Below are 13354 nucleotides of genomic sequence, written 5' to 3'. Positions count from 1 at the left end.
ATTAAACATCAAATTACATTATGATTTTACAAATTAAGCACCAAAACATCATGTTATAAAACACATCTGACAGAAAAGGTAGTTCAATATGCAGTAATGCTATGTAGTAATTACTGTATTTACAAATTTAGCACCAAAATATCATGATGTATTGAAAACATTGACTACAAAAATGCATTGAATAATCCAGAACGTTGGATAAGTGGGTGTTGGATAAGTGAGACTCTACTGTAATCACATGTATTACATCCTTTCCCAGATTATTTGTAATATCCATTAAGGAGACATAAACTCCCTCCTAGCCTAAGATATTAAATGAACCAGAACTTTCTTTCCAAACTAACCTTCTTATGTTTGATGTCTATGTGATTTTGACCTTTTCAACTTCATCCCTGCCTCCCCACAGGAAAAAAAAATCACAACCATGCTCTGCCTTAGCAATGCATTAATGCATATTTTGAGTTTGAAATTTCATTGTTTTTTTATTTGAATACCTAATTTAAAAAAAGGAATCGATGCCTCATTCCAAAGTGTTGAATCCTTGCGAACTTATGTGAACATGCAAATGAGGCACGTAGTTCTGCAATCTGGAACGATTTGAATAGACACGAGATCCTTTTAGTTACATGATATTTACATAGAAAACTAACCAAGGATAACATTAATTAATCACTCATATCTATTTTTAATTCCGCTTCTAGCAATGGAGTCCAAGGGCCCATTTTCCAACACGCATTCCAATTAGCCAAATTGAAAACATCTGGCTCCTTTAATGTAGTAAAACATATGCCAATAACAATGTTTAAAATATAAATCATATTGTCATTTTGGATGCTTGGCCACCAATCATTTACAAGGTATATGCAGGAATGGAATGAAACAACCAATTGCCTTCATTAGTGTATTTAGCGCCAAAGTTAATCAAAGGCACATGACGCTATCCAATAATGGGCTTTGTTTTTTCTGAACTGAGCCCCACACATGCAAAGGGGTTCTGTGCAGAGTTTGGCAAAGTTCCCTTTTGAATTACAACACACAAGATTCCCTAAGTACCATGGCCAGGAGCCATAGGATTGCTTTTTTGTAAAGGGATACATCTTATTGTTAAACAACAAAGAAGTCAGAAATTCTTATCTATTGCAACTCACCCAGAGATCTACCATTAGATGCCCATCTATGTACACTCATTTTTGGGTATTGCATGGTTGCATCCATAAAGCCTGCCAACTTATAGATTCGTTTTAGATGTAGATATCTAACTCTAGAGTCAACGTATGCTACAAGCCACCTTTTTCTATCTAGCACAGTGGTTCTCAACCTTATTAATGCCGCAGCAGTGGCTACAGGGAGCAATGTCAATTGCCTGGAACTGGAGCAAAATGTACAAACCCATTCATCAATGAAGTTGGTGAAATATATATTTATCCAGTCCCTCATGTTATGGTGACACCCAACCATAAAATTATTTTCATTGCTACTTCATAACTGTAATTTGCTACTATTATGAATCATAATGTAAATATCTGATATGCAGGATATATTTTCATTCACTGGACCAAATTTGGCACAAATACCCAATACGCCCAAATTTGAATTGAAGAGGTTGAAGAGGAACTGATTTTGTCATTTGGGAATTGTAGTTGCTGGGATTTATAGTTTATTTATTTATTTACAGTATTTATATTCCACCCTTCTCACCCCGAAGGGGACTCAGGGTGGATTACAATGAACACATATATGACAAACATTCAATGCCAACAGACAAGCAACATATATAGACAGACACAGAGGCATTTAACATTTTTTTTCCAGCTTCACAATTCCGGCCACAGGGGGAGCTATTACTTCACTGTCCACTAGTGGCTGTACTTCCTCATTCCTTTCCTCGTGTTTTGCTGGCAGTTTTTATGATGTTGTAAATTAGTTAAATTAGCCTCCCGCATAAAGCGTACCTAAATTTCCCTACTTGACAGATGCAACTGTCTTTCGGGGCTGCATAGGTCAACAGCAAGCTGGGCTATTTAATGGTCGGGGGCTTAACCTGACCCAGGCTTCGAACTCATGACCTCTTGATCAGTAGTGATTTATTGCAGCTGGTTACTAGCCAGCTGCGCCACAGCCCAGCCCCACCATTTACTACACCAGTTGTAGTTAACTTACAATCGAGCATTCCAAACTCCACCAATGATGGAATTGAACCAAACTTGGCACACAGAACTCCCATGACCAACAGAAAATACTAGAAGGGTTTGGTGGACATTGACTGAGTTTTGGAGATGTAGTTCACTTACATCCAGAGAGCACTTTGGACTCAAACAATGATGGATCTGGACCAAACTTGGAACACATACTCAATATGCCCAAATGTGAACACCGGTGGAGTTTGGGGAAAATAGACCTTGACATTTAGGAGTTGTAGTTGGTGGGATTTATAGTTCACCTACAATCAAAGAGCCCATTCAACCACACCAAACATAGAATTGGGCCAAACATCCCACACAGAACCCCCATGACCAACAGAAAATACTGGAGGGATTTGGGAGGAATTTACAGTAATTTAGGGGAGATGTAGTTCACCTATATCCGGAGAGCACTGTGAACCCAAACAACGATGGATCTAGACCAAATTTGGCACAAATACACTGAAATTTGAATACTGGTGGGGTTGGGGGGATTTATTTTGTCATTTGGGAGTTGTAGCTTCTGAGATTTATAGTTAACCTACAATCAAAGAACAATCTGATGTTCTTTGGCGACCCCTCTGACACCCCCCTTGCAGCCTCTCCGTGGGTCCTGATCCCCAGATTGAGAAACGTTGATCTAGCACATGCTTCTCTGGGTCAAATGGCATTATGCAGTTCTTTCATAAGCTCTTGCCTATATACTATGCTTGTACCTGAGGTGTGTTTCTAGGCAACAGCTGCATAAGCATAACAAAGATAAAAAGCCAAAGTGTAATGATGTTTTAACAGGGGCGTCACATTCTTACTGAATAAATCGTGTGATGAGCTGCAGCAGAGTAAAACTGGAAATATAAAATGTTCACATTAACCGTATTAATGTTGAGGAGAGGAAGGTCTCCTGAGAAAATCAAATTATGATGAGGTCAGGATTTCTCAACAGCTACTTTCCATTTCAGTGCTTTGACATGCCTTGCAGCATTGTTCTCTCAACCTAGAAATCCACATTGGGGTTTCCGGCATGACATAATTCTTTACACAGTCAAATTTGTTTCAGAGGACTGTTCTCCAGGAGACTTCCATGGGCAACTGCATGTGCTCACGCTCTGGAAATGCAACTCAGAATTTGCAATGGCATGGAAGCAATGGGAAAGGTTGGGCAACCAATGTATCTGTCCTGCATTAAGAATATAGATGTGATGTTACTGTCTTACACAGTTTTGTGACATGTTTGGTGTTGGCTGCCTTGAGTCTCTATATCCCAGGTATGGGCAAACTTCAGCCCTCCAGGTGTTTTGGATTTCAACTCCTACAATTCCTAACAGCCGGTAGGCTGTTAGGAATTGTGGGAATTGAAGTCCAAAACACCTGGAGAGCTGAAGTTTGCCCATGCCTCTATGTTAAGAGTAAGTTGGGATACAAATATATAAATATCCTTTATCTTGATATTCACATTAAGCATTTGATGAAGAATTAAGATCACGTACTTACCGGGAGACCCAAGAATTCATTAAAGAAGTCCACAAGTATGTCATCAGTAGCTAAATAATCTTCCTGCGGGGATAGGAAAGGCACAAATATTAACTGAGGGATGGAATAAGAATGGGTTACTTCTAAGAAGGATAGCAATTTGCAGTATGCAACAATCTTTCTCTTCCCGCAAATGTATATACAAACCCTCATACCAAGTAATTTGTTGTTGATGTTATATGTCTTATGATAACACTATCACAGGGTTTTCTTGGAAAGGTTTATTCAGAGGAAGCTGCTTTGATGCTGAGAGAGAGTGACTTTCCAAAGGTCATTCGGTGGGTGGCCATGGCTGAGTGGCAATTTGAACTCCGGTCTCCAAAGTCACAGTCCACTGTTTAAAATATTACACCATAGGTAAAGGTGAAGGTTTTCCCCTGACATTTAGTCTAGTTGTGTCCGACTCTGAGGGTTGGTGCTCATCTCCATTCCTAAGCTGAAGAGCCAGTGTTGTTCATAGACACCTCCAAACTCATATGGCTGACATGACTATGGAGTGCCGTTACCTTCCCGCCGGAGCGGTACTTATTGATTTACTCACATTTGCATGTTTTTAAACTGCTAGGTTGGCAGCAGCTAGGGCGAACAGCGGGATCTCACCTCACTCCCTAGATTCAAACCACCAACCTTTCGGTCAGCAAGTTCAGCAGCTCAGTGGTTTAATCTGCTGCACCACTGGGGGCTCTCTGTTATACCATACCAGCTTTCATATTGTGAGTATATTATCCCATGAGCACATTGCCTGAGATTATGAGTATAGTACTCTTAACCCTATATATAATTACATACATCTATACACCTTACAATATTTAGGGTTGTTTAGCTTGGTGAGTGAAGGGAGACATGATAGAAAATTTGCAAGTAATATATGCATTCTAGAAAAATTTTATTTCCCTCTCATATGACACTAGAACCCAAGGTGAATGGTGGAAAATACATAACAGAGAAAATGAAGTACTTCTTCAAACAGTGCAGAAACAGTAGAATCCTCTTGCATAAGATAAAGTGAAATACAGCAACTTGGTTTGCTTCAGAAAGGGACCAAAATATTACTGGCAGACAGTTAATCAACATGATGACTATATATTCTTAACTGTGGTTGGCTTTAATGGCTCAGGCTAGTAGTTGATGACGTCTAACAACAGTTGAAAAGCCACATATTCTTACACCTGGTTTACAATTTAAGGGCTTCTAGAAAATCGTTGATCTGAAAGTAAGTTGAAAGAGTTGGGGAAAACGTCTGAGATACTGTTCATCCTAACTCAGGAATAGGCAAACTTCGGCCCTCCGGGTGTTTTGTACTTCAACTCACACAATTCCTAACAGCCTACCGGCTGTTAGGAATTGTGTGAGTTGAAGTCCAAAACACCTGGAGGGCCGAAGTTTGCCCATGCCTGATCTAACTGATGTGAATACCTCTTTTTTGTTTCTTTGCCCTGTAACTTCAGATCCTTCTAAGAATCCCTCTCCTCTATTTAGGCCAAATACACCAAGATTTATGACCAAGTTCTTTGACCCATACACACAAACATAAAGTCCTGCTGCCTTCTGGCAGTGGCTACAGGAAGCAATATCAATTGCCTGGAACTGGAGCAAAATGTACCAACCCATTCATCAATGAAGTAGGTGAAATATATATTCATAAATTATTTTAGTTTTCTGTCTCAGCCAGCAGTCAATACAATATTGAAAATGGGGTTTATACACTATCCTCTACCAACTGTGGAAGGGACACAAAAAGTGGGCATGCGTTCTCATGACCACTGAGGCTTTGTAGAGATATAGGAGAAAGAAGACTCCTTTTATATTGCTTTAAAAAAAACGGTAAAATAAAGTATTGTAAATGAAATACTGACAGTTAACCAGTATATGACAGCAGAGTGATATAACAAGATGGTTCTCCAAACTGATGGCTCTTATTATAAATGCACTTTTTAGTTGCAATTAGAACCTAAGCATTTTTCCTATCTGTTCAGTTATTTCAAAAATATGACATTAAGATTGTATAAACCAAAACTGCTTCTAAGAGTAATTTTGAAAAAATAGCCATGTTAGTCTCTTGCAACGTAAAAGGAGGAGGAAAAAAAGAAATGCAGTAGCACCTTTGAGATTAACTTCTTCAGTGGCATCCAAACAAGCTCGTGCTAATATAAAACCAGTCTTAAAATGTACTGCTATATTCCTTGTTTCCTTCCTCCTTTTTACGCTTCTAAGAGTAATTAAATTAAATCATGCTATCAAAGTGGGGAAATGTCCATAGAAAAACATGCATAGAAAAAACATGCATAGTAAAATCTAACATCTTAGTAAAAACTAAAAGCATCTATCACTTTGCTTCACTCTACAACACTTAACTCAGGCATACATCTTGTTGAGATCAATGGGATAAATTCCTGAGTAAATGAAAACAGGAGCCCCCGGTGACACAGTGGGTTAAACCACAGAGCTGCTGAATTTGCTGACCGAAAGGTTGGCAGTTCGAATCTGGTGAGCAGGGTGAGCTCCCACTGTTGGCCCCGGCTTCTGCCAACCTAGCAGTTCGAACACATGCAAATGTGAGTAGATCAATAGGTACTGCTCTGGCAAGAAGGTAACAGCGCTCCATGTAGTCATGCAGGCCACATGACCTTGGAGGTGTCTACGGACAATGCCGGCTCTTCAGCATAGAAATGGAGATGAGCACCAGCTCCCAGAGTCAGACACAACTAGACTTAATGTCAGGGGAAAACCTTTACCTTAAATGGAAACAGGGTTACAAGCTAATTTTAAATTGGCATGCATAATATGAGAGGTATACTACAAGTACGTATAGTCAGACTCTGCATAGTTTGGGAATCTTAGTTAGTATTCTTTGATAGTTGGCACATAACACCAAAAAATTAGGAATAACGTATAAAAATACCCAAAATAAATGCTGGAAATGTAAGAAACAAATAGGGACTTATTTTCATGCTTGGTGGAGTTGCCTGGAAACAACAAAATTTTGGAAGAGAATACACGAAGAAACACAAAAAATACTGCAAAAAACATTCCCAATGAAACCAGAATATTATCTTCTTGGATTAACAGAGAGCATAACAAATTTTAATCAGAATAAAGATATCATTTTTACATATATAGCGACTGCCGCAAGGATAACCTTTGCTTGATATTGAAAAGTAGAAGAAATCCCAACAAAAGACCTCTGGTTAGATAAACTAAACGAAATCTATGATATGGACAAATTAATGCACTTAATGAAAGTAAACAGAGGCAAAGCAATAAGAAGGACAGATTGGAAGAAATATGAAGAATATAAAAAGAAGGCAAAGGAATAACAAACAAAAAGGAGTACCCAAGAACTGAAAATATGAAGGAGACCAAAAAATAAGGAAAATCAGACAAGAAATGAAGATTTTACCACAAAGGGTAAAAAACGGAAGATCACAAAGACTTTCATCCCTAAAGCCCTACCCCGTCACTACCAATCCTTCTCCTCTCCTTACCTTTCCATCATCACATAATCCCATCCCCCAAACCCAGTCCCTTATTTTCCTTCCATACTTATACATATTTACCTATACCTCTTGTATCTTTTTAACTATGTATATATAAACAACCGGAATAAAAAATTATAAAAAATATATTCTTTGATAGTTTAATTACTGTATATACTCAAGTATAAGACTAGTTTTTCAGCCCTTTTTTAGGGCTGAAAAAGCTCCCCTCGGCTTATACTAGAGTGAGGATCCTGGCTGGCTTATGTTCGGGTCGGCTTATACTCAAGTATATAGGTAATCAGACTTAGACAGTCTTATCTTATTAAAGTCTTATTATTATCATAAATTACAATTTTATGCCTCAAATAATGTAATTTTATTAGTATCTATATTTATTTTTATTTTTGAAATTTGCCAGTAGCTGCTGCATTTCCCACCCTCGTCTTATACTCGAGTCAATAGGTTTTCCCAGTTTTGTGATAAAATTAGGTGCCTCGGCTTATATTCAGGTTGGCTTATACTCGAGTATATACGGTAATCGTAGTTTTCAAATTAATTTTCCATCTTCCTGGTATTTTCAATGTTGACTATGTCTAAAACTGTTAATTCTATATACCGTACATGTTTACACAAATAGCCAGTATGCTATAGCCATTTTAGCACTGGACTAGGACTCTGAAAGACCAGAGTTCAAATCCCCACTCAGTCATGGAAACCCACTGGGTGACCTTTGCAAAGTCATACTCTCTCAGCCTCAGAGGAAGACAATGGACAACTTAATAATTCTTGCCAATAAAGCCCCATGATAGATTAAACTTAAGGTCGTTGTAAGTAAAAAAAAATGACTTGGAGACACAATACAACAACAAAGCTGCATCAATCCCATTTCCAGGAAAAGATGCGTAGAATCATGCTGTTAGTTAAAATAAAAAATAACACATTAAAGAAATCTATTGATTTGTTTCTGATTCTGATTTATTGAATGCATTATTTTCTATATTAACTCTGTGACAACAGTTGAAATAGTCAGATTTATATTTTCACCAACTATTTGTTTTTTATTGAGATAGAAACAACTACTTACAAACTCATCTTCTTTTATACTCGGAGGCACTGAAACACATATAAGAATACAATGAAATATTGAACATTAATCAACCAAAGCATTTATAGTTATTTTATAAGTTATTTTATATTTTTAAGCAGCTGAGGGGGAAAAGGAAGGGGCCTGAGGCTGTTAGGAATGGTGGGAGTTGAAGTCCAAAACACTTGCAGGGCCAAAGTTTGCTCATGCCTGGTTTAGACCAATATCTATTAAAAACAAATAGCCCATTCATAGAACTTCAACATGGCAGCAATAATATGGGAGATGATGTTAGATAGGTCCTGTGGAACTGTGAGTAGAGCCCCATCCTATGCTCTGAAACTCCCTATTATGTGTACAACATTTATGATTTTGACTTTTGTGGGTTGTATTTTTCACAGATGTGATTAAAACGTCCTGTCTAGGAAACTCTCGGTCTTCTAGTGTGATCTTATGGTAATGATCAACCTCTGGCCGACCTTGACTGTGTTGTTGTTCTGGAGAACTTTACTAAAATATAGCATTTTAAAAATATATATGGGTTTCCAGTTTTGTGTGGGTCTTGTGCCCCTAATCCTAGTGAAAGTGGAGAGCTAACTGTGTAAGTGTGTGGAAAGAGGGAGCACTAAAATAGATTTAAATACCCTATGTGCCTTGCCAGAAAATGGAATTGCTGTTTTCCCTCGCCTATAGTATAAATGAAAACCTTCTATTGTCAGAATATATATTCAGCTAATGACTGTTTTCACAGCTGAAACTTAACAGCACAAGCCCATCCATTTCCATTCAAAAACAAATCCCATTAAGATAAGTGGCTGCAAAATTGCTGTTCAAAAGTCATTTCATGACTAGAGTGGATAAGTATGATTCTCCAAATGTTTTGGGACCTTAATTCCCATCAGCCCTATCCCTCCCGACCTGTGGTGAAGGATCAAGGGAGCTGGAATTTAACATTAGGAGGGTTATTTGCGATTCATATTGTTTGTCTCAAGTGAAACTTCTGACAACAGAGGATGAAATGCAGGACTGAGCACATTTTGCTACCTGATTATGAGCAGCAGATGGTGCCTGTCCTGACATACATGTGGCTAGTCAATTTATTTTGGCATCAGAGGCAGGAAATAAATGCATTTTTCCTCCTTAATAGCAAAATTACAATAACATTGTACCACATAATCTAACACTATGCTCACCATTCATGGATGCACAGAACTGGCCCAACCATTTGAGAGAGTGGTGGAGACCATGAGGGCACCTCTTCTGTTTATTTCTGAATGTAGGATAGTTTTATATTCCATGTGATGTGCTCCCGGTTCTTTAACTTGGATTGCATCTACAACAGGCATGGGCAAACTTTGGCTCTCCAGGTGTTTGGGTTAGGAACTGCCACAGTTTCTGTTAGGAATTGTGGGAGGTAAAGTACAAAAGACCTGAAGAACTGAAGTTTGCCCATGTCTAATCTACACTTTTGAGTTAATGCAAGTTAACATCTTTAATTCAACATTATGGAATCCTGGGATCTGTAGCTTGGTGAGGCATTTGAATTCTTTGCAGGAGAAGACTACACAACATGAAAAACAACATCTTCCATTATTCCACAGTCTTGAGCCACAGGAGTTAAAGTGGTGTCAAACTACATTAATTCTACAGCACAGACGCACTCTTAAGTTCTGTTGTGAAAGGCAGTGAAAGATGCTGTCCCATTCCCAGTGCTGAAGTTGGGTTCAACTCCCATTTAAGAATTGGAAAAAGAACCTTCTTGCCCTTCAACCTCAGACAGCACTATGTATTGGGCCACCAGCACTCTGCCAAAGAGAAGAGGCAAAAAGCCCTGAAGAAATAGAAAAGAGACAAGGAATGGACGTGAACAATTCATAAGTGTTGTTAATAACTGCTGTCAGGTTGACTTTGACTTATGCTGACCCTATGAAAAATAGCTCTCCAAGAAACCCTGATATGTATTTATTTAATTTATACTCAGGCTTACTCTCAGTATGGGACCAAGACAGCCCTTTAAGGTATTGCAAAATGTATCCCCAAACACACATTCTTGGTATCAAAAGAACTAGGGTTCCAGGGCCCTACATGGATATGTTCAAGTCCCTTGATATGCAATGGCACAGGAAAAAGGTGTCCCTTATATAGAATGGCAAAATCAAGGTTTGTTTTGTGAATTTTTTTCCCAGGAATATTGTCAAGCTGTGGATGCAGAATCTGTGGGCATGTGGGACCAATTGTACACATAAACATACACATTAATGTCAATGTATAATATAAGCTGGGGTGTTGTAGGAAATGCAAAAACTTGAGCTTCTTGTAAAAAAGCAAACCTCTAAGATTGGTCTTCTTCCACAAAAGCCCCTTTTCTCTGTTGGAAATAACAACCTCCCAAGCCTTTCACTATTTATTTGTTAATGTAATGCTAACATATATTCTATGTGTATGTTGATTTGCCAGTTTGACTGTACCTCTTTGGTGTGGGAGGGGTTATAGACATGTGATTGTACTAAGCATGTTCAGACTCAGGACTCCATTTTGTAGTCTGTCTACATTTACACCTCAGCGGAGGCGGACGTCTGTCTGTTTTACACCTCAGTGGAGGTGGATGCATGTTTTGCATCAGACTTCAATGAAGTTGGATGCATGTTGCTGTTTAGAGAAGTATGACTTATGTACTTCAGTGAGTAAAACTATACCTAAAGACTATGGACTATTGATGAAGAATGATACGCTGTATACTCAACACAGAGAGAACTATATTCTATCCATAACTGAACCTTAATAGAAAATGTCCTGTATGATGAATTAATACAAGATGTTTGTGAGTAAACAAGATATGTTATTTTTCAAAGAAGACTTTGTTTTATTTTTATCTCTGAGTGCATATTTTAAACTAAGAAGTTTTAAGGGAATGCACATTTTTTGGGCAATAGCAACTGCAAAGAAACAACCATCCTCTGCTCACCAAATACATTTTTGTAGTGGCATGTCTTTGTCCTTGGCAGTTCAAAGACATGGTTCTTCAGTTTAACAGCTGAGTTACTTGTGTGCCATTACATGAATGCTTATGAATATCACTTGTTCAAAGGGTTGACTTCTAACAAAGTAATCCTTTTCTTAACTAGTTGTTTTCAAAAGGCAGTCTCCACATGTGTATGGAGATTCACATTTGCCAAAGAGATATGACATCATTTTTCCTTTTCATTAAGGTTATGATTGCCATTTATTACCAAAAGGATATGTACCCAGAGACTGGGTGCAGTTATTTCCAATATTCTCCTCCATTAGCAGGCCCCTATAACATGCAGGAATGGTGGGAGTTGAAGTCCAAAACACCTGGAGGGCTCAAGTTTGCCCATGCCTGATCTACACTGTAGAACTAATGCAGTTTGGCACTACTTTCACTGCAGTTGCTGAGTGCTATGTAGTCTGATGAAGCGCCATTCCTTTTTAGCACAGGCTATAGACCCTGTAAAGCCACAATTCCAAGGATTCTCTAGCATTGCGCCATGGTGATGAAAGTGGTGTCAACCCGCATTAGTTCTACAGTGCAGCTGTGGCTCCCCTGCGCCTCTGGTGCCTTCCTACATACCAGTGGTCAGCCTTTTCTCTCGCATGGCGAAGCTGCCCACTTCGGGCGCCGAGTTAGAGCCTCATTGTCCTCAGGCGGATTCCTCAGAGAAACTTGGGACTGAACTTCGAGGTCTGATCTGAAGGCGCACGAAGGGTTTGGAGGCCGGTCGTGGAGTGGATGCGGGTTTTCTCCTCTGGAGCTGTGCTATGGATCTACTGCAGGCAATGGTGGAGGGGAAGCAGCTTTGTGGTCTGCATGAATGAATAATTGAAAGAGCTCCAAGGTCTTTCCCCGCCTCGTTTTGCCGGCGCGGTTTTGGGTAGCTTTTGCGCCTCGACTCTCCTCTCTCCAAACTTTCTTTCAAGAGTGTAAAAGCTGCCTTGGGAATGAGTTCCTCCGTTTGCAATTCCCCGCCACATCCAGGCAAGACGTCTCGGGCGCCAATGAGAGGGTTATGCCATTATTTTTGATATAATTTCTCCCAACCCAGGCGGGCGCAATTGTGATGCGTTTGACAACAGCCGAGGCTGCCTTGGCGACGGCCGCACCGGGAGGGACTGAGATCTGTTGTCCAAGGTTTTCATGGCCGGAATCACTTGGTTGCTGTGAGCTTTCTGGGCTGTATGGCCATGTTCCAGAAGCATTCTTCCTGACGTTTCGCCCACATCTATGGTAGGCATCCTGAGAGGTTGTGAAATACCTCACAACCTCTGAGGATGCCTGCCATAGATGTGGGCGAAACGTCAGGAAAGAATACTTCTGGAACATACAGTCTGAAAAACATACAACAAGGACTGAGATCTGGCTGGTCTCCCTCCCAAGCAAAGGAAAACCCTTCTGTGTGTCCTCCAAGGGTTTCATCCCCGAATTCGCTGGGCTGCTGTGAGTTTTCACAGAGAAGCCACTGAAATCCACAAGCATGTGGACAATTTCAACAGAAAGGAGGAAACCAGGAAAATGAACAAAATCTGGCTACCAGTATTATAATAAAACTCCAAAATCAGGACAGCAAATAAAGAACAACACTCAGAGAACAGGGGAATTCCAGACAGGAAACAATCAGGGCCAGCTAACACCTCCCAAACAAATAATAATAATAATAATAATAATAATAATAATAATAATAATAATAATAATAATTTTATTTTTGTACCCCGTCTCCATCTCCCCGAAGGAGAGTCATGCCAGACTAATCTGATCTCTTTTTTCGACAGAGTTACGAGTTGGGTCGATACAGGGAATGCCGTGGATGTAGCATACCTGGATTTCAGTAAGGCCTTCGACAAAGTCCCTCACAACCTTCTGGCAAACAAACTAGTAAAATGTGGGCTAGACAAAACTACAGTTAGGTGGATCTGTAATTGGCTAAGCGAACGAACCCAAAGGGTGCTCACCAATGCGTCGTCTTCATCTTGGAAAGAAGTCACGAGTGGAGTGCCGCAGGGCTCCGTCCTGGGCCCGGTTCTGTTCAACATCTTTATTAATGACTTAGACGAAGGGTTAGAAG

General features: G+C 39.5%; 1 protein-coding gene across 2 annotated transcripts in view; it reads right to left on the bottom strand.

The window, feature by feature from the left end:
- rgs22 (regulator of G protein signaling 22) overlaps positions 1-12312 on the bottom strand; it is a 96567-nt gene extending 84255 nt beyond the window's left edge. The window contains exons 1-3 of one of the 2 annotated variants that reach the window (XM_062980139.1): positions 11866-12312; positions 8274-8302; positions 3672-3734 (exon numbers count right to left, since the gene is read on the bottom strand). In XM_062980139.1, the coding sequence (XP_062836209.1) occupies positions 3672-3734; positions 8274-8302; positions 11866-11890 (117 nt within the window). In that variant the 5' untranslated portion in view covers positions 11891-12312. The remainder of the gene's footprint in view (positions 1-3671; positions 3735-8273; positions 8303-11865) is intronic. The other variant, XM_062980140.1, reaches the window with a different exon arrangement.
- Positions 12313-13354: the final 1042 nt, after the last annotated feature.

The sequence above is a fragment of the Anolis carolinensis genome, chromosome 4, assembly GCF_035594765.1.
Source record: "Anolis carolinensis isolate JA03-04 chromosome 4, rAnoCar3.1.pri, whole genome shotgun sequence".
NCBI lineage: Eukaryota > Metazoa > Chordata > Lepidosauria > Squamata > Dactyloidae > Anolis > Anolis carolinensis.
This window is presented reverse-complemented; position numbering and strand designations above follow the sequence as displayed.